Source organism: Spea bombifrons, chromosome 3 (genome assembly GCF_027358695.1).
Source record: "Spea bombifrons isolate aSpeBom1 chromosome 3, aSpeBom1.2.pri, whole genome shotgun sequence".
NCBI classification, from domain to species: Eukaryota; Metazoa; Chordata; class Amphibia; order Anura; family Pelobatidae; genus Spea; species Spea bombifrons.
The window spans coordinates 65,603,714-65,631,603 of record NC_071089.1 but is presented as its reverse complement, the minus strand read 5'-3'; the positions used below and the strand labels follow the sequence as shown (position 1 = coordinate 65,631,603).

The window sequence follows — 27,890 nt, the reverse complement described above, 5'->3', positions numbered from 1 at the left end:
AGTTTGCAACCTAATCTGGGACTAGAACGTCCATCTAATGATTTCATATTGTGCATAATAAACAAGACTTAAAACAATAGCACACCCCCAACAACCTGCAGGCAAGTCTGAGAAAAAACGTAATTTATATAGTTTATCAAGTAAGAAAGTATGATTTATCCAGCGTTTGTTGTTTCTATGGCAACCACAGCTAAACGGGAGACTGTAATGGTGGACATTGAAACATCTGAGGAAGTAAACCCTTTAGATCTTGCAACTCTGAGATTAATTTATTTAAAGATACCGGGCTATAAATACAAGGCAAGTATATTTAGTACCATATTTTGCTGCAGAGACTGAATACTGTAAATTTTCTTTCAGTTGTAAATAAATTATTTTCCAAGCACCTGCCTTTCTGACCTTTTTCTTACCAGAAGAAAACACCATAAAGATGCAAAGTAAATTGTCATGATACCTTTCCATGGTGCATTGTTTCTACCCACCAGTGCCAGCAAGATCTACAACTGTATGTGAACCATAAAGTATAATTACATAAATAGTTTTATCGGCTAAACTACAGCTGTAAGACTTACCAGAAAAACCCAATGCACTGAAAAATCACACAGAATTTTTTTTCTAGAGTCAGAAAATTAATTTCATTTCACCATCTGTCCAGGAAATAACTTACCACATCATATTATTAGTTTCAACTAAAAAAACATCAATAAGTACCAAAAAATACCTGGCAGATTCTGATGGCTTGATCCAGAACGGTTTTAGTATCGGTGTAATAATCTGGGCAGGGTAACACAGCCCTGCTGAAGTGGGCTTGCAGTAGCAGGTGGGTCTTTGTATGGGCGCTGTCCATTGAATGAGGATTGAGCTCAATAGGAAGGTGTCTGGCCAACTCACTATTCATTTGGTCCTCATTGTGTCTGACTGGGAGATCCGTGTACTCTTCAGCATCCTTAAAAATGAAAAAAAATACATTTATTGCTTATTAATGTGACAGTGAAGCATGTCCCTGTAATTCAGTAAAATGTTTCACTTGGGAAAAGTGCTTGATTAATTTACTGTAGTCTGGGTTCACAATCGAACAACTGAAAGATATATATTAAGATGTAATTCCTGTGTGCTCGCTGCCAGCCAGCTCCAGGGCTCCCATTTACTTCAGTGGCCTTCAAGCAACCAAACGTATGATGGAATGTTGACGGTGGTGGGGCTTTCCACTGCAGCATGTTCATCAGGTAGAAAATACATATTAATGTACTGACAAAATATTTTAGTATACAATACAAGGAACTAGACCAACCCTTTAACATATCGTATCAGAAGGTTAGTAAGGTTGCAAACTGGCCCCATTTTTACCAAATAAATCTGTTGGCCTTTGTGGGCCAATTCTAGTTTTGTCATATGTAAATCGTTGGTGTTTTATAAATAAAAGATCATATTAACCTATGTCATGCGCTATGTCTATAGAATACTATCTTAAGGCAAGCAAATATTATATGAATGCAATTCTCAATAACAGAAGTGGACATGTTGGCCAACATGCCAAAAGCCTGGAAGGAGCCAACAGGTAAATAAACAAGTATTTTAAAGTAGATTGCTTCACTGATCTCTGAAAAAAATATCGGGGCACATCATCATCAATTTACTTAATTATACAAAAGGTTAGACAGGTATAGCTAATTACTATTGGCCAAAAAAAAAAAAACCCTAATTTACCCAGTTTGACAATTACAATTTCTTCTTCTAGCCATATAATACCCGTTCTCTTCATGTTTTTTAATCCAAACTCTCAGTTGGAGAAAAAAAATAAAAAAATAAAAAAGTCCATTTTTCATTAACATGTAATCATTTCTTTTTTCTTTCCTGTTAATGTCCTCTTTTCTTTGCCCTACCATGCTCTTATTCTCCCCTGGCCCTTTGCTAGTACAGTCAAATTTATCTACTTAACTAGAAACATAAAAACAGACATCTCAAAAGATGATATTAGAGAAGGGAAACCTGTCTATGATAAACAGGTAAACATGTGTAGATTTAGACTGTGTTATTCTTTTTTTTTACAACAAATACAACTATGCCCTTAAACTAAAAATTAAGACTTTAAAAGCGTATTTAGTGAAAGCTAAACGTGACAGAAAAGACCAACAAAGTGATATTGTCATTTACAAAATAGGTTTTCCTAAACATAAAAAAGGCCTTTATTTTTCTTGGGATTATTTTCCTAAAATAAAGTCACCGACTTAATTTCCTGTTTGGGACTGTTAAGTGTAAACTATTACATTTCTTATCTTCATCTAGGCAGTAATTAAAGGAAATTGAGAGTGGCAAGACAAGCTTGATTCAGCTAGGAGCGGAGATGAATGGAGGGTGGAGAGGTCAGCAGAGCGCATTATATATTCTTGTGTGAAACGTTGCTGTGGCTGTCCTGTCCTTGTTTGTTTAGCAGAGGCTGGAGAGACTACTAACTGCAAATCTGTCCCTCTGATTTGGCCAGAGAGCCTAGCATGAAGATGCTTCCCTCCGTCGCAAATGTTAAACGACAGTGATTGACAATCATACGAGAAAGTCTGCGCGTAACCCCCTGCTACTGTGTTTCAGATTGCAACAGAAAAGACGGAATAAAGAAACATTCTATATAATCACATCAAATGGGCCCTGCTGTTCACTCAATATTTTTCATTTTCGTTTCCCTTTTCATTACGAACCACAATCTGTTCTGCAAATGCCATGGACACATCACCAGCGACAAAAAGAATGGATTTATCTGAGCCTTTTCTGGTGAGCCTATTTTTATGGTGCTAATAAAGATGTCCACAAAACGCGTGTAGGAAAACGAATGTCTAAAGATGGCTACATACGTTTGCACGTGGCCACATTGTCGTCATTTTATGGTTTGGACATTTGAAAGTGACCACAACAGGACAGACAAATGTCAAAGAAAAAAAAACATCTTCTTGTTTAATAGAAGTTGAAAGATTGTAAGACGGGGATAAAAATGGAAAAATAAATGAATGTATATGTTAATTTAGAGGAAAAGTTTTGCTTATATTAATAATTCAATAATTAATATATTAATAATTTGCTTATATTAATGATTCTGGTGACTTGCTTATATTAAGAGCATATTATGAACAATAACTAAATGCAGAACACGTTGCTTCAGTTGTTAATAAGGCTCCCCACCGAGTCTTTTGGCTTATATATATTCTCTATGCTGTCCACCTACCACAGTGCCACATGGGGTCATTAGTGGTGTAACATTCAACACTTGTGGATTTGACCAGAGATGGCGTTTGAAACAAAATAAGATCAAAAAGATAAATTTAATATTCCTACATTACCATGTTAAATATTAGAAATACTTTTCAAGCAGTATACCTTTTTAAAACGGTAAGTTTTATGTACTTAAGTGTTTTAAGTATTTTGGTGTCTTGCTTTGCCAAGGTCTTATTCTGGATAAGCAAAGCACAACACAACTATTGGTGATTTATCATAATTAATAATATATCATGGCTAATGAAGGTCCTTTTTCCCCACACCTTTAGTGGCCAGCATTGTTTTGAGACACCTTAAGTGTATTGGGTATACTAGTAAAGAGGTGAAGGCAAATGAACAAAACAAAATATGCCTACAAAAAAAGATACAGTAAAAAGCAATTTGGGCTGTCACATCCAGCTTGATTCAGAATGGTGAACTTCTAATTGGAAGCTTGGCCATGGTCACACTCTTTTTACCTGGCAAAGGCTGCATTTGAGGTACATTAATGTCTTTCACTGCAACCCAGCTAGAAATTTGTGTCTCAGTATGAGTGACGGCCCAAAACTAGGTAACCCTGAACTGTTGGTATGGAAAATCAGCCCTGTAGAAAACTAAGAATTATTTTCATTATATCTGCAGTGGTCAAGGGGCCCATTTTATGGAGCTACCCGAAGGTTTCAGTGCTGTGTATAAAAATGATTCATGTGAGGTATCTTTAGTGTCAAACAGAGTATCCGTTAATACCCAAAACAAATTTAGTAACTGCTGCATTGTCCATTGCTATAGATGACCGCAAGCCCACAATCTAACCCAGTCCCTTTCAATTGTACGTCTTTGAATCTATTATGACCCCCCCGTAGCGCGCACACAGAGGAAACATTTATAACCGAACACGTTAGGATAATCCTAACTAGAATATTGTCAGCTTAGGTTTCGACTTTAGCTAAAATCACAAGAAAGCCCAACGCTTTCCCAGATGGCTTCGTGGCATGTGCGCAGCGTTTACGCAAGCTCAGATTTATGTGGGGGGGAAACAAATAAGAGCATTGGGAAAGATTTCGCCCCCACATGCAGGAACTGGCCACATGGTGAACAGCTGGATTTTAGAAGTCCTTAAATAACAGCCACCATACTTTGTTACATTTCTTAGATGGTAATACAACGGTGGCACGGCACCATGCTCTGCTGTATCACAGCAAAAGGAATGATAGAACTGAAAATAACCCTGTTGCAAAATTTCTCTCTATGTTAAATAAAATGATATACAACAATGTGTTTGTACTTTTAGCCTTTTTCGATCTGTTAGATCTCTAGGATCGGAACTGGGGGCTGAATCCTATTAAATCGATGATGTCATGCAATAAAGTACATGGAGTGTTCAGGCAGCCTGGGGTCAACGAAACCCCCGTGAGTGCCACATCCGGCTTCAGATGACAGCCACTGTTTATTCACGGAGTATATATTTTCCTGCTGTTTGAGTAAAGTGGATATGCCTACTGTATCGCTTACTGTTAAACCCTGTGAGTTAACAAAAATTCAGATCAATGACATAAGAAAAGCTACAACGCATGATGCAGCAGGACTACAGTAAAATGGAGAGTTCACCTAATTTTACACAGAGCAAAATCCACAAATTCAAACACAATCACATTATTTCAACATTTGAGACGTACTTTCTCATATGCAGGCATGGTGTGTTAATAAATCAGAAAACCTTATGGGGAACATAAAAATACATTTGTTAATGGCTTGAAATGCTAGCCTTTGAAGTTGTCTTTAAAGGAACACTCATGTGAGGTTTTTTAAGGCTGTTCCACTTGTTAAAAAATAAAGTCCCCCAGCCTCCCTGGCTCTTACAGAACATCTTTCACTTTTTCATGTACCAGCAGTCGATTGGTAGATAGAATGGACAGGTGACAGCAAGCCTGCATCCATCCTCTAGGGGAGAACTTCTTGGGAGCAAGCAAAGCTTTTCATTGAGAGTGATCTCTCATTCCTCCTATATGTTCTAATTTTCCTTAAAGTGACACCCCAGATTTCCAGACAGCCTCAACAAGGAATGCATATTAAAGTTACGTTTTTTGCCAATAGAGGTTTCTCCAGATGAAGGCCTAAAGCTGCTTTGGACACCCAGTGACCAGTACATGGTCATGTTATTTGTCCTCAACACTTCAAGCTTTAAGAGAAGGTGACAGGTGGTTCTTTTAGGTGCTTGTGCAAGCAAATAGGCAATTTTCTTGTACAGAAAGCCAGAGCAAAGCAATCTGTAATATTTAAAGTTTTATGATTCTGAAGGAAAAGAACTCACATGACCACGTAGCTGAAGACACTTTTCTGCCTGCTATATAAGACTTCGTGACATACAACCATTAAAAAGATTCATTAGCGTAACCCAGAGCTACATTTGTTATGTTATTGTGCTGTGCTCAAAACCTGTGTAATAAAGTAGCAGCGTTTTGATGAAAGATATTCATGTAGATCAATTTAAAACAGAAATACCTAATTATCTGCACATCTCCATTAGGATAGGTAGTGCTTGCGTACCACACAGACTAGGGTATTTTACCTTTCCCAATATACTTATTTATTCTATTCTTTTTCACTTCATCGTACACAACAATTCGAAACTGGTCATTAATTGGTTTTCTCTGTATTTCGATTTTATCTCACCCAATATTCGATTTAGAGAAAAAAACATTTTATATACTGTGATTGTAATATCACATTGTCTTATATTGCATAGTTAAGTCCTTGTAAGGAGACATTTCATACCTCTGGGACTCACACGTTAATCAGTAACTAACATTTTTAATATCGGAATGTAAAATTTGTTTCTGCAAAACATTGTACGTATATAAGAAGAAGCATAGTACTAGTACTGTGTAACACAATGAGCAGTCAATAAAAACACATGGCATTCAGCTTCCTCTTAAATATGCACTGCATCATTTGGCTAGGGAACTGCGAAAACAATACTTGATAACCCATGTGAAACATAGGTCAGGAACAGTCACACAGGTCAGTGATCACTTAAAAACCCTGAAGGGCGTAAGTTTCACCAATTCACCTTTTTACTTAAATCACTAAGGTCCACAGTATGGACAGCATTCCTGATGATGAGAGGTCAAGGGCCTGGAGACCTTTGCCACTGTCTACAGAGCAACAGGAGGTCAGTCCCTGCTACTGACACTGGGAAACGAGCTAGAGGTGGCTGTACAGGTCGGAAGCGAAAAGCTATTTTATTTAGAGGCATTTACCGTGACAAAGTAGGATGCAGAGTATTTATTATGCAGAGAATCTGCTTCCCAATACACATGCCTTGACTCACACTGGCTTACAAACCAAAAATATTAATTCTGCTTTAACTCCCGGTGGTCTCAACCCATGGCCAATCAACCAGTTTATAACGGTATCATGTCCGTATGCATTATTGCTTGAATAGTATAATGGTTAGCGTTGAGGTTTTGTGAAATGAATGACCTTTATTGAGTGCCATGATTTTTCCTGTGCGGCTAAACCAGAAGTATAGATGTGAAAGCAGAAAGGAACCAACTAACCTGCAGGCAATCCCTACTGGTGCTAATCTCACATTATATGGCAAAAGGAATGAACAACCTACAAAAATGCAAACAATTTAAAAGGAAACCCATCCCTTCACTAGTAGGCCAACCTGGCTAAATGTTTTCTCCTATAGTCCTCAATGTCCATGATCCGAGAGGGGAAAAAACAGAATATGGTTTATCCTAAACTGGAAAACTGCCAGGAAATGTAAGAGCAAAATATAACACAAGACAATGTTAAGGATGAAAAGAAGAGTTTACTCTCTCTGCTCATATGTGGATCTTTCATAACACAGGGGTACGCTGGAGGGAGACGAAATAGGAGGTGCTTTATTGTATATATCTTTCTACAAAACCTTTTCGCAGTCAGAACACGTATTCTTTGTGTCAAAGCATGTCTTGAATATAAGATAAATTGGAAACCAGTCTCCTTTAATTAGATGTTAGAGCTTGTTTTTAAATGTAATAAAGCTTCAAAATGCTTCATTTTGTATTACTTCAATTTTGCAGTCAAATATTAGAAATGACTCTAGACTGCACATCACAAGCAATGGAATGAAGTCCTTGTACCTTGCGGTGATATGTAAACTAACATAGATGACACTTACAAAATAACACAATAACTCAAGAAGGTCATATCAGAGATGACTTAGAGAATGTAATCAGGACCTTACAGTGAGCGGCTTAAAAGCAAATTAGCTGATAAGTGAAGGCATTGCTAATATAATATTTAATGCCGGTTGCCATGGAAGTGGAAGGCTAGCAACACTCAGCACTTGGGGCAAGACCAGCCAAGCAACACAACAAAACAATGGCGCAAAAATGGGTTTGGCTAGTGGCACAATCTACAAATCACAGCTGTCCAGGGGGGGCCAAACTGCCACTGTGTCTCTTTGCCAGTCACTGAGCTATAGGTTATCGATCTTAACCTGTTATCCAGGTAGCGCTCATAGAGCGATCTGCAGCACACAGAGATTTTCTTGAAGCGTTTAGCAGTCATATTATATTTTATGCAAAAGGTTTATATATTTATATATATTTTTACGCTCCGGAATGACAAAAGTGTTTTCTCGGTAAACATAGTCCCAACAATGCACAACACATAATTCCATCTGTTTTTCCGTGGCCAATATGCAACAGTGGCTCTATCCTTTAAATGTCAATATGGCAAACTACACATCACACTGCATTTACAGGCCTAACGAAATTTCTATTTTTTTTCAATTACAGACCTGCAGCATGGTTTAAACAAGGGTCAGCGGTAAAACAAAACACCGCATATATTTCACACATGAAATTCCTGTTGATAAATCTGCAGCTGCCAAAGCAATTGTTATGTGTCATGGTGTTTAAGTGTGCAAATGTACATTATATATATGTGCGTGTGTGTATATATGTAAACACACACACAAGAGCGATGAGATTACGAATAGGGGAAAATTACTAAAGCCAAGGCCTGTGAGAATAATCCATGATCAACCATTTCGAAATCCAAAAGAAAAAACCCTGTTCTATTGCTGTGGCGGCGCAGCGTCCATTGCACTCCAAGCACACATACTTATCCCAGCATTCCTGTAAGAGGGATGCGCGGTGCTATGACTTCATTCAGAAAAATGGACTACAGCTGCATAGGTGATGCAGGGTGGGGGTTGCTGCCCTCGGACTTGCATAGGGCAACGTCCAAATACACCTTTAGGTTATCCAAAGCATTGTCGAACAGTTCATAAGTTCAAAATATTATTGCTTTTGAGGGCTGTCTAAAATTCATTAAATCAATTAATTACAACAAAAGAGTTAAAAGTAAAAAAAAAAAAACAAATTAAAAAACCCAACATTCTATTCTTTGTCATGCAGAGACAGGCTGGAGCAAGTTGTAAATCATTTGGCTCCTGTACAAACTTTCAAGGACTTTTTAAAAGAAAGCAACAGAAAGATTTTCGGTGCCAGATGTTTTCTAAGATCCCATTTGGAATTTAGCTACTTGGATTTGCAATCATGTTTTTTTTTCCGCGTTATACATCTAACTGAGCTTCTGTTTCCTCTAGAATCAGAAAATTAACTAGCTTTGTAGCATCTTCCTTGATCTGCCACCCGTGCCCTAAGGATTACAGACTCCACCTGAGCTAGTTTTACAAGCATAACGGAAAAAATTAATCTCTGCTGGCAGCGGTCCCATTGGGATCCTAATGAATAATGATATCCCTCTCTAGCTGCCCTCTCAGTCTGAGAGAGAAAAGCCACTCTAACCTAGAAATGTAGGGGTTGCTGAAACCAATCCAGCTGTGGATTAGCAGTCAGTCAAGCATCCATCTGCTCCTCATGAGGGAAAATGCAGAACAGACCTACCCGTAAAGATGCAACACTATTCCTATCTATCAAAGGACATTAAATATGATGTCATAAGTAAGACCATTTCTGCACGAGGTTGCCATTTCTTCAAAGGTGTCTTGGTAGATGCCTTTCACTACATCTGTTGGCGTGGAGCTCTTGTTTTATTACATTGTCCCGTAAATGCTAACCACTATGCAAGTTCCTGCTTATTTCATCATCTGTATATCTTTTCTTGGTCAATGGCTACATGACAATCTGAATTTAGCTTTAATTATTATTATTATTTTTTTTTATACTAACAGTTCATAGAGTGCCTTAATAAAATAAAAAAAATTGAATAAAGAAAAAAAATCAAGCAATGAAAGTAATATATATATATAAATTTTTTAGTGTCATAAAACTGCACATCTCTGGTTATCACTATGTCTGCTGTAAGGCGCTGTAAAGAGAAATCACACTAAACATGCAGTGCGTAATGAAAACATACATAATGTAATTGCAATCTAGCGCGATTAGCGGAATTCACCAACCAATTTGATGCACGCCCATGTCTACTACAGCATGCAATGTCGTCATCGGGAATATGATGCAGGCTCCTCGCTGGGACTGGGCTTCTTTTGAGAAATAATTAGCCGACAAGTTTGCAGTCTCTGTTCGTCTTGGCCTAAACACGGGGTCATTATTGTCATAACTTCTCTTTGGAAACTCGAGGCTGGGAAGGCTGCCTAGCATCAGGTGGTGCTAATTTAAACATGTTTTCAGAATGGAGCCCTGCACAAAGCCAGCCTTGCCTGCATTACTCAAGGTCTGTGAAAGGACAAAAACAACTGCAGCGTGTCTGCAATTAAGAATTCACAATCGCGCTCAAGAACAACTGCAGCATGTGCCAATCCGACTGAAAGAATTAGGCACCGAGCTGTTCTCTCCGCGGGGAGTGCTCCAAAGCAATGTAAATCTTTCATGGGCTTTTGTATTATGCGGTATGACCTTTCATCTTTCTCCTAATCTGCAATTAGGGCACGCAGAGATTAACAATCTATCAGCGATACTTTCTGCCTGCTTTTTTTTTTGTCCTGATGCCTGTTACAAATTATAGCTCTTTAAGGTTACACTATACCTGCAACAATATATAGAGGCAAGGGATCTATGACTGTGTGTAAAAAAAAATGCATATGATGGCTGGCGTGTCCCTTTAAATATAACTCGGCATAATTGCCACCATTACTTACTACCGTTTGATTACTGAGCCAACAAATTTGTCAGATTGGCAGCATTACGCCCTTTAAGGTCCAAGTTTAACACACAGTCTACATGCTGGTTCTGTTTGAAGAGAGTAGTTACTGTAGCTACAAAACAAAAACTATGAAATGTAGCAATGCACTCAATGCATTAAGTAACAGAGCGCAGAGCAATCTGCTACTACAGTTCCTATCTCTCATTCACAATAACGGCAGTGAACATTTCACCATTAACACCGCTACATAATGTCTTTAAAGGGTAACTCCCACCAACTTTTTCATATATCATGAGTATGAACTCAGAGGTTGCTCCGTATAATGTATAGTTAAATCAAAGTGCCTACACATTGAATTATACATCTTACAGGGCCTGCCCTTGCAGCTGGTGAAACTTGGCAATGTCGGATTGTTCTAATGAATAGTGACGTGAAAGACTCAAACTACAACTCTTCCTGAAGTGAGTAAACGGACTAATGAAAGGCGATCGAGTAAAGAATTACGCAGGAAGAATCAGCTCAGTGTCCTGTTGAAGCAGGGAAAGTCATCCAAAACATCATGACTGACAACTATAGCAGCGTCCAGGTCTTCAGAGTTAATGGGAACAAAATAAAACCACATTTTCTTCAATGCTACATTACTGAATCCAGCACACTAGTTAAGGCCCAAAGACAAATATTTGTTTTTTTATTCATGGGAGATCCCCTTTAAGTTTTCACACTCTACATTCTGAGTATATATCTCTGCTGCTCTGGAACGTATGCTTTTGTTTTATATCAATGTTACAGGAACTTTCTCATCACAAAGAAGACATCTTGGAGTTAAATAATGTTTCCAAAATTTTTTCCCAAAGACCCCATTTCACATACAAGTCTATTGCTAATAAAAATGTAAAAAAAAACAAAACGTGGACTTTTGTTAATGGGACAATATTTCAAATATTACTGAAGAAGGCTACATTTGTAATCACATTTTATCATTACACGTTACTTATTCTTTCCAAAATTCAGGCCTTCTCAGTTGGATGTAGCCTTATTTTATAACGGAAATGCCATTGTGTAGGATTCAATGCCAGTATTATCACTGGCAACTCAAGGGCGATCCTCACATACTTTGCAAGAGAAAACAAACAACAAAAAAAATACATCGGCCAACACTCAACAAATGAAAGAAAATATATAAACAAATGTAAACTGCTGAATGGTAACCTGGATTGACTTCTAGAAGAACTGTTATGACTTTTACAATAACTAAATTCATTAAAGTACCAATAACTTGTTTTTTGGCATGATCCTCAATGTAAGTGTTTTGGAGACATTTAAACATTAATCTAACGAAAGAGGAGACTGGTGGTAGCCTATGGCAGAACCTAACATTATCTGATACATTTCCTGTATTTAAATGATGTACACTCAGCCTCTCTTAAAACGCTGCCTGAAACTTAACAGACTCAACTTAATAGATGGGAAATAACGATAGGAGGAATAATCACACAGATTTCATACAAAAGGTCTTCTGACTTATATACCTTTCTTATTTTAACCTAACACAGTCAAATTGCTTTATGTAGTGTATAGGACTGCAAAATAAAGGTTTTGTGAAAGAGCCGCCTTATCACATCATCGTTTTAAAGTTAGCTTCTGCCAATTGTAAAATAACGAAAGGAAATAAGCTCAGATAATAACCTCTGATATTTCTTTTGTATTGCCGCGTAGCACTGATATTTATTGAGGTCTATGATTTCGGATAATTTAGTAGAGTTTTGTCTTCATGTTATCTCTGAAGACTTGAACGTTTTGTAAATTGACAAAGATTACTTGTTTATTATTTAAAAAGCAAACCATATCTATTACCAATGTTGCCATTTTAGAAAGCAAAAAAAACTCCCTTGAAGATCAATATCTCACTGCTACTTAATTTACATATTTAAAAGTTTAGGTAACACCGCTTAATAAAATCTATGATCCGTCTCCTGAAATTACTTCAGCAATATATTACTTCCTCCAGTTACTGTTTATTAAATGACATGTTTGATTCGCATCCGGTGGATGGAGGCTTTGGTTGGATTCCACCATGGATGTACCAAAAGCAGCATATTTCCAGTAAGTATGTAGGTTATACGAAGAGGCACGCTTCCCCCGCAGTGGAAGCTCACTGGGGTTTGGATCTTCATAATGAACAGTGACGTCAAGAAGCTACTAAAACCCATCTCTCCGACAACTCTGCCTTTAGTGAATAGACCCAACTGACTACTGCACTGTTTGTATTTGTTTAGGTTTTTTTTGTTTGTTTGATTTTTTTTTCTTTTTTTGGAAAATCAGCCATGGGATCTCCTAAAAGTTACAAAAATGACTAAAGAAATGGAAATTTTCAACTATGAAGAAAAGCTGCCCAAATTGTGATTATTTTCTCTGAAGAAAAGATGTCTGTGGGAATATCAATATGTTCAATACAAAGTTCTTTTTAGAGATTTCTCTTTCTCTTATAAATTGTACCTTCTAGACAATTTTTTTACCGATAAAATGCATATCACACGTAAAAGTAGAAGTAATGTTGACTGCCTTGGGGTCAAGAAAGATTTTTTTCCCCCTCTAAATTGAAATTACTGTCTCAGTGGGTTTTTTTTTACCTTCTACTGGATAAACTAATATGGATTTGTTGAATGGTTAAACTTGATGCACTATATGTGTTTTTTCAACCTAATTAACTATAACTATAATAATAATGGGACATATGGAGAGGCACACAAGTTATCTTTTGCTTGGAGTTCCTTTACATATATTGACCAGGATCTTTTAATGAAACAGCATTAAATGTGGCTTGGAACGTCCTACCATATCGGTATTACTGACGTCTGGTGGACGGTTGCCATATTGGACTTTTTCCAGGACGCATTACTTTATACTTGTTGCTGTTCAGCACTGATAGTGACACCCTTCAGTAAGCACAATGTATAAACTGAAAGAAAGTAATTAACGTAACCAAGAATATACATCCCTCGTAATCCAGAGAAGCATGTTATGGTAGCCAGCCATCAACGTTTAAAAATGAGACGTGTCTTGGAAAAAAGGTCCATGCGGCAACCCCCATCTGGAGGTGGAAAATTAAAAAGTGGTTATTCTGTGTGAAAAAAAGGCTACTACAGCAAATATGCAAGCCTCGCTGATCAGGCTATGAATATGTTTACTGTAGATATTGCTTTTGTCTGGAGTGCCAATTTGAATGGTCTTAGATGACGATAGATAACCTGAAGAAAAAACATGCATCTTTACATAAGGAACTTCTTTATGCGGATCAGCATAAGGAACAATCCTGATACTTCATTAAATCTTCCACGCCTGTTTTCTCTAAATAAACTAGCTGGTGTTTCCATTTTGGACACCGATATCATCTCAGCCATTTAAAGTTCATCTTGATCAGGAACCATAAGTACTAATTCTGCCAACATTTCTATTTGTGTTTAGATATGTAATATTCTGTGGCTCAAACAGCTGCTAGGATAATGCGCCCTCTAGTGGAGCTAGGCTAATATTGCAATATATGTTCTTTCTTTCCCTCATTCCACATTGTGCTCTTCAGTATATACAACGTGCCCTTGATATAGTGTGTTTAAAACCAGCAACATATGCTCCGCCATAATGGTACACCAGTAATAAATGTAACAGTTTATTTGTCTCTTCAGTAATAGCCAATGCAGATTGGGAATAGAGAAGGAGGGAGGTGAGATTAGGACAAGGATTTCATTTACTTAGGCTGGTTTTATTCTTACCCCAAACCTCAGCATTGCTGGCATACAATACTCTCTAACCTTTACAAGAAATATATGTTTAACAAAATAAATCCAAATGGCATAGGTACTTAGAAAAGAAGAAAAGAACAACAACTTAGCTAACGCATTATTTGTGAAGCTTTGAAAGACACTCATTCTGCCAATCAATTAAGCCAGTTTCTGTAAAGTGATGACAATTATTATGTTACATTAAACTGGGAAGGCTATGGATCATGCGATCGCTTAATATCCTACTCTCTGCCAGGATTTGTCTTCAATACACAGTATGAACAAGTGGTCACTAAATGTAAACGGTTGAAAATTACCCAAATATGTGATATATATTTGATTGGTCCATTTCTTATGCTCGCGTGCCCATTGTATGCGCTTTCAGCAGTGGACAGGGGTCAGCATGGTCTGCAGATGCACTGTGTATTCCGTTACACTTGTTGCCTGTTATATCCCACTTCACCTGTCAGTCATAATGTTATGGCTAACACATATATACACGCACATATAGTAAGCTCGTTTGAGCAGGGCCCACCTCACCTATTGTCTCTGTTAGTCAATTTGTTATGTTACATACTACTTGTTATGTCCTGTCTACCCATTGTACAGCGCTACGGAATTAGATGGCGCTATATAAAACAATAAATAATAATATTAATAATAACATACATGCACACATATACATAAGCATATGTATACTCTCAATTAAATGGTGTTAATAAAACAAATGCAAAAAATACTCAGTATACTTATAAGCATAAGACTGTCACATAAACTGTATGTTCATGCTGTGCAATATATAACATTTTACATTTATTGTCACATATCAGCATCTCTGTTACCCTCCAATCATTGCAGCATGCTACATTGTCATAAAGTAATATGCACTTATTTGTGAAACAGTTGTATGGTATTAGTATGTTAGACACGTCTTTGTGGAAGTCAGAACGGGGCAACACAAGTGCACTGGGTTTACGTTGTATATTGATATTTGAAACTATATGTGTGTCACCAGGAATATTATCAAAGCGTATATGCACGTCTGTATCTCTATATGGATATACATACACAAACATACATGTCTTAGGGATTGATAAGCCTATGCAAAATCATTTGTGACATCAAGAGATTATATACTGTAAGCAAAAACAATGTATTATCAAAAAAACATAAGACTGATTTTAAAATAATGGCAGGTTACTTTCCCCATGATTTATTAAAAAAAAAAAATACAAAAAAGATTGGGCATAGGCATAAAGCTCTACTGAATCTGAGATAAGACCAAAGACTAATTCATGTCTGAAACTGAAAAATGGGCAGAATGGTTCCTATCTGTCATTAAATTCTATGTAGATATTCAATTATGAAATTTACATAAAATATATACAGACAGCTGTAGCATTGTATTCTTTGTATTCTTATTGAGTACATAATTCTGTCTCCTGTAAGAAAGCGCCCTGGCGGTATATAGATATGCTGAGAATTCACTGTTTTATGCTAGTATAAATAGTAAAAGTTAGTACCATTTCACCAAGAGCTGATTTACAAAATCTAGAACTTTTTGTGCATTAGAATCGTTACCAAACTGATTTTTAATGACGCTTCCCCTGAGAATTCCAGTTATGTCTAATTAGACTATTTAGCCCAGGCCATATTATTCCCTGTTGCCAAAACTGTTACACGCTCCCATAAGTAAGGACAGGGCATCAATACACGACAGATGTAATGTCACTGCTTCACAATGGAGGTGTGAAGCAATTACCTTAATTAGTAGTCTCATTAATTCAAAGCGTTTGGAAAAAGGAAAAAAAAATAGACTTGGAAAGAATTCTCCTAAAATGCTCCATTAGACAAAAAAAACCAAAAAATGTTCAATTTACTAATGAAACAACTTTACGAACTACGGTTAAATTAAAATTTGGTTAAAAACACAGTGGAGTGCTAAAAGGTCACCTACCAACCAGAGGTATGCACTTACCTTTAAAAGCATACCTTGCAATCTCACAGTTTAATTAGGACTCGGTTTTATTTGGAAACATGAATACTTGTATTTTCTATCACATTAATCCAACACTCTTAATTGTAGGAAGTTATTTAAAGATGAGTCAAGGTTAATTACTGACCCGGTGCATTAAGCCTTTCCCAACCACAACCATATATCACATTAACAGTAGAGAACACGTTGCTTGGATCAGTACTGATATCAATATATACATACAATTCACTTGTGACTTTCAGGAGGATGATGGCAATTTGACAACCTGAATCCTTTTAATGATAACCTAGCAATCGTGCCCAAACTGGCTATTTGGTACTCTGGGCAAATGCCTGGTGGCCGATAGGGTTGTATACTTAATACTATTACTGCTCCAGTGGCAGACCAGGTCCTGCCCACCGCTGAAATATAAAACCGTAATGTGTGGCTGCTCATATGAAGCCATTGGCCACATGTACTTCATTTGGCAGCCACTGTCCTTAAAATTTCAGGATGGCTTAGTAATCCCCAGTCGTGCCCTGCTACCAATTGTTGCAGATGAGGGCATACATATCTACCTTTGATACCCTTCTAGAAATTAGTGAATGGTCCTCAACATGCATCGGACTTTGGTGTCTATGTCACATCAGTGAGCAAGACCGGAGGTTGCGCCTACACTCCAATGAGTGACAACGCAAAACTGAAAGACTGTATCGTTTGTTGTGGAAGATCTCACGATACTGTCTAGGTCAGCGGTTCTCAAACCCCCTTTCACAGGGGTCTCCTAAGACCATTGGAAAACATATATTTCACAATATATAATTACATCATTTTATGGTTGGGGGTCACCACAACATGAGGAACTGTATTAAAGAGTTGCGGCATTAGGAAGGTTAAGAACCACTGGTCTAGGTGCTAATGGTGCTACAATGTAGGGAAATAGGTCTTGAACATTTAGATCAATTTTTAGCATTTGCTTCAAACCTAAATTACTATGGTTTCATATACATAATTGTCCTAATTCTACAGTGTTTCTAATTGTGGCACAGCGACCTGGCTGTGAATACTTTACAGGAAGTGTGATTTTCATAGGGCAGAGACACATATCATTAGCCAGTATATTCACTTACAGTGAGTATTGAAAGCAGGTCTTCTAAGCTGCAATCCGGTTTCATGCGGTCCTTGAACATTCGAACTGTTGGGTGCTTCAGGTAGTAATAGGAGGCAATCCGTCCATAGGTTTGGGGTTCAATATTACGGTTATCCTGAAAAATCATTGAAAGATTGTAAAAAAAAAAAAAAAAAAAAAGTTATATATTCTCAGCATGCTATAGAAAAGGGATCGGTCAACCAACAGCTCTCTAAAAGTTACACTACAACGCACATCTTCCCTCAATGTCCATTTTATGTGAAAGCAGTTAGAGCTTAATATTAAAGTAACATTTTCAACCACCCAAAAGTACTAGTATTAAAAATATTCAACTGATGCAGTCCTCTGGTGTTTGAAAATGTATAGTGGAGCATTACATATCGCAATATCACAGATATCGAGCGATTATGTATAGGTGAAGTCTAGGGCCACTCCTATGGGGCTTTCACCACTCACACACGCTAACATATGATATACATTTTATTTTTTAAATTAAAGCTATCGGCACAAAAGACTAACGGTACATGAGAACACGCTGATTGTGGATGGAATGTTGCAGTAAACTGCTACTACGTGTGAAAGTTTTAGTTGCCTTTGAAACCTTCTAAGCTGAAGAGTACAGAACTAATATTTGCCAATTGGCCAATTGTTATTGTGGACGAGCCACCTGAATCAACAGGTTTAGGAATTGTCTGCTGTTATTAACCTTTTGGACTTCAATGTGTGTGTAAAAATCCAACCTTACGTGTGTGTCAGACAACATACTGTGTGTGAAACAATTTCTGTATATTTGGGGGCCCTCTAACACTGTATCCCGCTGCTAGATCGAACATTTCAACACGTTTGACCCCACACTGCGAATAGCAAAAACCATGAAATGCTGCTTTCCCACATAGCACTAACATAGAGTATACCACTAGAGTCAGATGCTTAATTTCTTTGAAATGTTAACTGAATGAAACCAAACTCACAATATCTTTACTTTTTAATGGAAATGGTTGGTCCTTTTTCTATGAATATTAACAGTTTTGTCCAGTTGTCATGTCTTTCGCTTCCGTTTCTTATTGTATAGCTTACTTATTAACCATATATAATGTCTGGTTCACATCTCACAAAAACAATTGTATTAGGTTTCATCCATGGTTTTAAAACATGTTTTTAAATCATACATCATTTTTACCAACTTTCTTCAGTATTATAAAGTGCAAGGTGAGACCATGAATTGTTCTTATTAGGAGTTGGCTATCCCTTATGTGTTTCACTGCTCTTATCATGATGTCCGTTTGCTTTCAAATCACTACAGACGCAAAATGTGCCATTTTACCATTAATGCTGGAAAATGGAAGATACCTCCTCGGTTCAAAATGCCACACATATGTCCTTAACAACTAAAACCTCAAACCCCTCACAATATCACACTAAAAGGTCTCAGCTACATCAATTTAGATGTAAAAAAATAATTCTCCAATGAGAATTTATAGTACATCAAATAAATAACCCCATGATGTATTATGGTATGCTGGGCATCCCTTATTATCAGTATTATCAGTATAAACTCACCAGCATGGCCCTCAAAAGCCCACCATTCCTGTATAAAGTATCATAAAAGATGGCAAGCTCACGGGCAGGGTTCTGAACTCATGATGAGCCTGTATGTATTAATGTATTTTTATGTATGTGTTAACTGCCCCAATTAAATTGTATATCGTTGGCGCTTCATGAATAGAAGGTAATAATACATATATAAGTGTATATATATATATATATATATATATATATATATATATATATATATATATATATATATATTGCTATTGGGTCATTGGGCTTGGGGCAGATGTACTAAAAGTGGACCAGCCACTAGGGAAACCATGGGATGTTCTTGTCAACTTGTCAACCTCATTTATCAGTTTGGTCTTTTTTGTTCCTAACAAAAATTACATGTAATTACATATTACATGGAAACATTAGGTGACTTCCTTCAATATAACACCGTACACCAACATATGAACATTTAAACACTATATATATTAAAATGCTCAAACTAACACAATATGCTCACACATATATGGTATACTGCTTACAGGTAAACAGGACACATTTAGTTATAACTCATTTGTTCTAATGTCATATGTAAGACTTTAGATTTGAATGCAAGCCCATAAAAGATACAGGCTATTACACTTAAGGACACTTAAAATGTTTCAGCATTGTCGCTATTTAACTCTAATTTGTCTCCCTTCTTATGTAGCGTACCTATATGATATTACATATTTTTTTCAATATCGAAACTAGAATCTTGCAAGAAATAGTTTTGAGGACTTCTTTTTTTATATACGTCCTATAAATGTATCTTTCTGAGCATAGAACCATTAGTCTATTATGATAAAAACATGGAGGATTTTCGGCTCTTGCACTTTAAAAGTTCCAACGATTCAAATTTGAGAATGTTAATTTCTATATACCTCTAGAGATGACATTAAGTCTAAAACACTCCTCTGTGCTATATCATTTCATCCTAGTTTGTAATGACATTCATTACTGTATTGTTCACACAATGAATAAATATTGAAAGGACCTGATCACTACATAATTTCAGCGATCAATCTCTAGGACTACTTTGAGCACGTTTCTCAGCAGAATAAAGGAAAAACTATGGAAACGGCTGAAAATATTCTCAAAAAGAATCCAAACTTTTTATAAAGTCACCTTATTGTGATTCGCCCCCAATTATGTTTATTATCAACTTTACAGAACAACTGAGTGCAAACTTATCCGACATGCTTTACGAAGAATGACTATTCAAATGCGTACTTATGGAGTATGTATAGGAGTGTAACATACCTCTGCAATTTCTATGCAGTATGAGCATTCTAGATCAATCAGTGACTTCTCCACCAGATTTGAAAGGTACTTGTTCATGGAGTCATGGCTAATATCTTCCAAGTTGTAGTAGCTAGAGTGACAAAACGAGACATGTGGTTTTACTTTGCATTAAAAACGTACAACACAGCAGTTATTAAACAAAGTCAATCAGAAAGTTGCTGTTAACAGAAAACATATAAGACAACCACATCTCCATTATAAAGACACGTGTCAGCCAGTACACACTGGACAAGTGTGTGTATGTATGTATATATGTATGTATATATATATATATATATATATATATATATATATATATATATATGTAGTTTTTTTAAAAAATGTTTTAAATATATAGCTTTTGCTGAAATAGCAAAGTCATGTGTGCATCTGCAACGTGACCATAGCAAGTCAACATGAGGATCAGGAGCATATCTGGGACAGCTAGAGTGGGTTCATGCAAAGTGCCTACAATTACCCAGTTCGTCAAAAAGATGGGGGAGCACGAGCTCAAGCCTACTAAATTCTCATTCCATCTTTGGGTCCTTACTCGGATCTGTCAGGTGCGGTACATCTGCTTATGCACAGTATGCCATGGCCAGCGATGGTTTTTTTTGTTGTGATGTTGGTCAGCTCAGAAAATATTGGATTAAAACCAATGGAAAGATTGTGCAGGAGCCTAATCCCACTCCAGAAATACCAAGAATGCAAACAGAAGGTGGAGGCACATTCACAAGCGATTAAGCATCTATTTCCATTAAACATACAAAATGGTATATAAACCAGCCCCCAGTCATTTATTAAATAAAATAAATTGAATGTACAAAAAAAATCAATGCTAATGTTTTTATGGATCAATTGCTACATGTATATGTCACATTAGAAAATTAAGGCTACATATTACAAACGTATGGAAATAATATGTTATCATCGAAATAAAGCCCAGCAACGTGTATGGTAATATATATATCAACACATGCATAAATATGTACATTTACTTGGAATTGATAAATAATGCATAGACATCTAATTATTCACAGGATGTGAACAGGTTTTCATTCATTTATTCTTCAGGAATAATTGTAAGTGTTCCTTTCTAAGTAGGCATGGAAATCTTCTAGGACCCAAGCTACTGTATTATAATTCCAATGAGGTTCTGGAGCCTGGATCTCCATTAGTTTACTATGTCTGCTTTCAGTTCCAGCAACTGGCAACGGTCAACCAAGTGGTCTGACCCATTCTGAGGTCCAGAACATATACAGAAGACATATTCTAGTACTGTCCAACACACATTTACCACAAGAGGCTGCATATGGACCCCAGAAAAAGGGCTCTTACGCTAACCTCTAAGACTATATATATATATATATATATATATATATATATATATATATACACACCGTATATATAACAGTATAAGGCACACAGTTACCAGCTTCTAGTAGTGGTCAAAATTGTTTGGAACCACATAATGTAATCTCAAGTCTTCGTTTAGTTTATAAAAAGCAGACAGAACACTCCTAAAGCTTTAGGAGCTTTCTACTACCCATTCTACTAGGCAGTAAGTATTAACTCAATATCAAGCATACCTACTATGACGATAAAAAGCAGGCTTGTGATTCAAGAGAATGGAGCAAAACACAGCAATTGGTGGCTTTTTTAAGATATAAAGTTAGATGTAGCAGTAACCTTTTGGAAAATTTGATTTACAGGCGCCCAGTCAAAAATAGCGATTGAGGTTGATTGATATTAACCTTAGTTCCAAATATGTTCTTGATAATGATCCATTCTTTATCTAGTTTGATGAAAAAGGAAAGGAAATTGTCCAGGAAATATAGGCGTGTGCACGGGAAACATTCTAATTATTACTTTTCAAAATGACATTATCAGAATGTGAAACTGTTTAATTAGAGCTAAAGAATGAACACAATGCCGTTCCATGCTCTCTGCATTGACTCATTCAGTCATTATTCTGTCCTTGCTGTAAACAGACAGCCTACCATTTTTATCAGCATGTTATTTCATTTGACTCACAGTGAAACCCAGTTTTACAATAATTGACTTGTCAGAGGCTCTAATTTATGAAGCTGGGCTCTGCCAGCCCTCTCTATATTGGTCTCAAGCAGCATACAAGCAGGGTTGAATATTTACAATGCTGTTAACAGGTGCTGAGTTGTTTAACGATTCTAATAGCCAGAAGCGTACTGTGAAAGCCAGCGGGATCACAATTACAGGCTGTTTGAACACAACAATTACCCGTCCCCTGAGAGGTGTGAAAGTCAAAGGCAGTTTTATACTAACAGCCTCCAGCACATGGGCGAGAAGCTCAAACTTCTATTAGTAGTCCAATGGGATTGGAATAACATGACTCTCGGTATCATAAAAATTACATAATATATAAAATGTAAACAACCACAAGAATACTGAGGATTATAATCGTACTGCCATCTTTAGCACAATGTTTAATGTTGGATAAAGACAATATATAGTAAGCATTTTCCATTTTCATTAAGTATACACAGTCATAAAAGTCTTAGAACACTACCAACACAAGCATCGTGGTAGATTTTTGTAGAGAGAATGGGATGTCCTACAAGCAGATATACATGTGATGATCAGACACCCACATACTTTTGATAATATAGTGTATATAAGCTTCCAAAACTATGGTCATTAATATGGAGTTGGCATCCCATTTTCCAGCTACCAACAACCTACACTCTTCTGAGAAGGCTTTCCACAAGATTCTGAACTGTTTCTGTGGAAATGTGTGCCCATTCATCCAAAAAAAGCATGCAAGGTCAGGCAGTGATTTTGGACGAGAAGGCCTGATTTACAATCAGTGTTCTAATTCATCCCAAAGGTGTTAAGTGGAGTCAAGGTCGGGGTTCTCTGCAGGTCACTTGAGTTTCTCCACACCAAACCATGTCTTTATGGACCTGTCTTTGTGCACAGGGGTACAGTCATACATACAGGAAAGAGCCTTGTTCTAACTGGTGCCAACAAGCTGGAAGCATACTACAGTCTAAAATGTCTTTGTATGTTGTAGCATTAACATTACCCTTCACAGGGGCCTAGCTCAAACCCTGAAAACCAGCCCCAGACAATTATCCTCCTCCACAAACTTTACAGTAGGCATTATGCATTATGGTGGGTAGCGTTCTGGCATCTGCCAAAGCCACATTCATCCATCAGACTTCCAGAAACCGAAGTGTAAATCATCCCTTAAATTATCTTGCAAGTGAGAATATAAGAACATTTTCTAATATATTGAATCTCTTGAGTTTAACATCTTCCCTGGAGAGGGGTAAAATCACCTTGCAGAAAGTTAAAAAAACATACAAGCGTAAATGCCGACAGAGAGTTTGCATCAAATAGTAATTGGATTCCTGCACAGTGCCTTGCAAAAGTATTCGCCCCCTTGACATTTTTCCTATTTCGTGGCATTACAACCAGGAATTAAAATGGGTTTTTATTTGGATTTCATGTAATGGACATGAAAAAAAAAATATAAAAAAACCCAGAAAAGTGGTGCATGCATATGTAATCACCCCCTTTGCTATGACCCTCCTAAATAAGATCTGGTGCAACCAATTATATAGACGTCACAAAATGAGTTAACTAAAGTCCACCTGTGTGCAATCTAAGTGTCACATGATCTCAGTATATATACACCTGTTCTGAGAGGCCCTGGAGTCTGCAACACCACTAAACAAGGGGCACCGCCAAACAAGGGGTACCATGAAGACCAAGGCGCTCTTTAAACAGGTCAGAGACAAAGTTGTGGAAAAGTACACATCAAGGATGATTATAAAGAAATATCCGAAACATCACAAGGAGCACCATTAAATCAAAGATTTAAATTAAAAAACAAAGAGACCAAAGATAACTCTGAAGGAGTTGCAAAGCTCCACAGCAGAGACTGGAGCTTTATGGAAGAGTGGCCAGAAAAAAAGCCATTGCTCACAGAAAAAATAAGCAAAAAACTTTGCAGTTCACCTAAAGGCATGTGGGAGACTCCCCAAACATATGGTAAAATTGCACTTTTTGGCCATCGAGGAAAATGGTATGTCTGGCGCAAGCCCAAGACTCTTAGCACCCCAAGAACACCTTCTTGGTGGCAGCATCATGCTGTGGGGATTTTTTTTTCCGCAAAGACTGGGAAACTGGACAGGATTGAAGGAATGATGGGTGCACTAAGTACAGGGAAATTGGGAAACCGTCCAAGTCTCCAATTGCTGGAAGACTAAAACTGGAGGTTCCCCTACTAGCAGGACAATGATCCTAAGCATACTGCTAAAGCAACACTCAAGTGGTTTAAGGGGAAACATTTAATTTTCTTGGAATGGCCTAGTCAAAGTGCAGACCTCAATTCAATCCAGAATCTGTGGTATGACTTAAAGATTGCTGTACACCCGTGGAATCCATCCAACTTGAATGAGCTGGAGCAGGTTTGCCTTGAAGAACGTGCAACAATTCCAGAGGCTAGATATGCCAAAGCTTATAGAGAAGTACCCCAAGAGACTTGCAAGCTGTAATTCCTGCAAAAGGAGGCAAAGTATTGTCTTATTTCTTGCTTGTTTCACAATAAAATATTTTTTGGATCTTCAACGTGATAGGCATGTTGTGTAAATCAAATGATACAAACCCCCAACAAATCCAGTTTAATTCCAGGTTGTAATTCAAAAGAACAGGAAAAACGTCAAAGGGGTGAATACTTTTGCAAGGCACTGTTATCTACTTTGTGATACACAGCGAATTATCATTGACAGAAATAAATCTAATATTTGTTAACTAAATTCAAGTATAATGTTCAGTCTGTTTTTTCCCATTTGAATGCCACCTTGTGTCACTAAGACAACTTACCGTATTTTGTTTTTCAAGTCACAGGAAAAGACATTGTACAAATCACAGATAATTCTTCACTAATACCCAGCAAATAAATTGGGTATAAAATTCAGAACATCTCCAAACAAGAACAGTATTCCCAAGTCCTACGTTCTTTAATTCTTTAAAGACCATTACAGAATGCATAAATGATTATCCAACATTTATTGCTACATTGCTGATTGCTCTGACTGCCTTTGAAGTGGTGGGTGAGAATAAGGTAAAGTTCACTAAAGGAAATTCTCTCTGTCTGTCACAGGCGAACACCAACCCCAGCTTCCATGTGGTTAACTATATGTCTGTGAAACAGTTACAAGAACTTCAACTGATTGGTTGCCAAAATATGTCAGACCACGGAGGAAGAAAGCTGCTGCAACTTACCCAGTCAGGTAAGTGTTCTAAGTGGACTTTAATAAACATATCACTGTTATATACTGGTGGAATTCAGCATTGTACTCTTTTGGCCCTCTGTAGAAGACTGATTTAGCTTCATTGAATACACTGAACCTCTTGAGTTGAGCAGGGCCTGCCCAAGACATTGCGCAGCCTACATTGCGCAGCCCCTCTACCACAACCATGACCACATCCATGATGTTATATGATAAAATTCACTCTCCTACTCTCTCACAATCTCATTCATGCTCTCTCACATACTTACACATTCATGCTCACACACACATATCAATGTATAAACCCACACACATTCTTACATAGCACATTCATCTATAATGGAGAGGGGTAACATCACTTTGTAGAAAGTTGACTAGTTAAAAAGCGTAGGAGGGTAAAATGCTAACAGAGGCCATATCAACACGGTGTGCTCATTACACGCCTACTGAGGAACACATTCTTCCCCATTATCTTTGAGCTCACACACACCAAAAAAATGAGCTACTGGAGCTACTGAGAGTACATAAGGGGAGACAGAATAAATTGAGCATTGCTGACAATCTTTGTATAACACAAATAAACAATACTGATTCCTTGCGTGGATAATATACCACAAAGAATAACCGTATTACAGTACAAAGCATAAAGGCAGCAGAAAGCACAGAGACCATTCTACTTTTTAATCTTTGGTGGAAAAAACAATTGACCATGTTTCTAAGAAGTGAGCAATTCACTTCTAAATAAAACTATTAAAAATAATGGAAAATAGGCAGATTCCAATCACATACTAACAGTGTATAATAAATACGTGATATTTTACAATATTATGTTTTACTGTACAAACACATTCACCTTAATTTGTTTACTTGACCACAGTCTTGTGGAATTTACAATAAGCATAACGCTTAGTGCTAACAGAAGTTTTATTCCACTACAAACCCCAATGTCACAAAAATATCTTCCATTTTTGTCTACGAACACCTCAGTATAATAAAGTGCCACTGTGCAATACCAAGTAAACAAAACAGCCCTGTACTTTTTAAGCGATTCACGTTTGCTCTGGCCAAGGATTGATTATCAGTAGTCTATCTTACTAGGGTTTAACTGATGGACAAGTGAGTGTTCATTATACTTTAACTGCACAGCTATTGAGTTAGCTATCTATGTGTCTTAAGTGTACATTTAGAAAAAATAAATGGTTATTTATTATTATCTTTAAATTCATATCTTGTTTTCCATAATTATACATATGTTAAATAACACAAAACTGTTGATTTTTTTTCTCAGAAGGTAACTAGACAAAAGGATTTCTCACGGTTCTCAAGGTCATTCAATAATCAGTATTTTGTAAACCACATCTATAATCATACTTTTAGTGACTCTTTCGCCAACACTTGCTTGTCTTCTCTCCTGCTGTGCATCATAGCTCAGTTGTGGGGCATCTACTCTTGTCTATCTATACATCCTCTTGTAAAAGAAAAATCTTCCTTTGGAGTCCAGTACACCAATCCTATGCTGAGGACAGACTAACCTACCTTTTCCTCTGCTGACCCCCTCCCTCTCTTCTAACTTGCATCCTGGTTGGCATTCCATTATCTCAAGAGTAATATCTCCAAGACTGAACTTCTTATCTATCAATTCCTGATATCTGCATCCTATTTGAGAACTACCAAAAACTACCCAACACACCAAGCTCGCTGCCTTGGTGTTGCACTTTATTCCACTCATGACCCCCCACCCACCAATTAGTTTCTAACCAAATCTTCTTGTCTTTACCCTCAAAATCATTCCTTACTTAAGTCTACTAAAACACCAATTCCCTTGTGATATCCTGTCTAGATCTTCGAAAGTCCTTACTATGTGGCCTTCTCCTCACCGGACCCAGTCATATAGAGCACTTGACACCGCAATCTCGTATAGCTTAAATTTTAGTATTATTGTTCACCTTCACTCTTGCTTATTGTTATAATGCTACAGAATCAGCTGGCACTCAATAAATAATAGCAATGTAATGTTATAAGGCATTTACACAATATGTACTTCTCTTTATATAACTAGAAAAAGTGTGAAAGGTGTCATGTCCTGCTCAGGTGTTCAGCTCAGCTGCCCCACATTAAATTTGAAACAAATTATTTACTAATCAAATATGTCAAATACTGTTGTAGTTCCACCATTATGGTACAGGCACATCATTCAGACGTAAAGGGCAATTTCCCCTCTTTCAAGCAGGGAAAGGTTCCACAGTAAAGATTTTGGAAGCATGTAGCAAGGTTTTAGCTTTCCAAACAACATCTGCTTGCCAGACAGAACACAATATGGTTCCCATAACACATTAGGATTGTATTGTTAAGCACATTGCCCAGAAAAAAAGAAATCATTTAAGCACCTACACCATTATGGTATTTAAAGGTAACAAACACATCTGTGGTATCTATCAGTCCCAAAGGTTGATCTACACCATCAAGGAAGGCGG

General features: G+C 37.1%; 1 protein-coding gene across 1 annotated transcript in view; it reads right to left on the bottom strand.

Moving 5' to 3' along the window:
- Positions 1-27,890, bottom strand: part of ASCC3 (activating signal cointegrator 1 complex subunit 3) — a 255,188-nt gene that overhangs the window by 16,842 nt on the left and 210,456 nt on the right. Inside the window, exons 35-37 of the mRNA XM_053461329.1 lie at positions 20,120-20,231; positions 17,256-17,390; positions 722-946 (exon numbers count right to left, since the gene is read on the bottom strand). Of these exons, the coding sequence (XP_053317304.1) occupies positions 722-946; positions 17,256-17,390; positions 20,120-20,231 (472 nt within the window). The remainder of the gene's footprint in view (positions 1-721; positions 947-17,255; positions 17,391-20,119; positions 20,232-27,890) is intronic.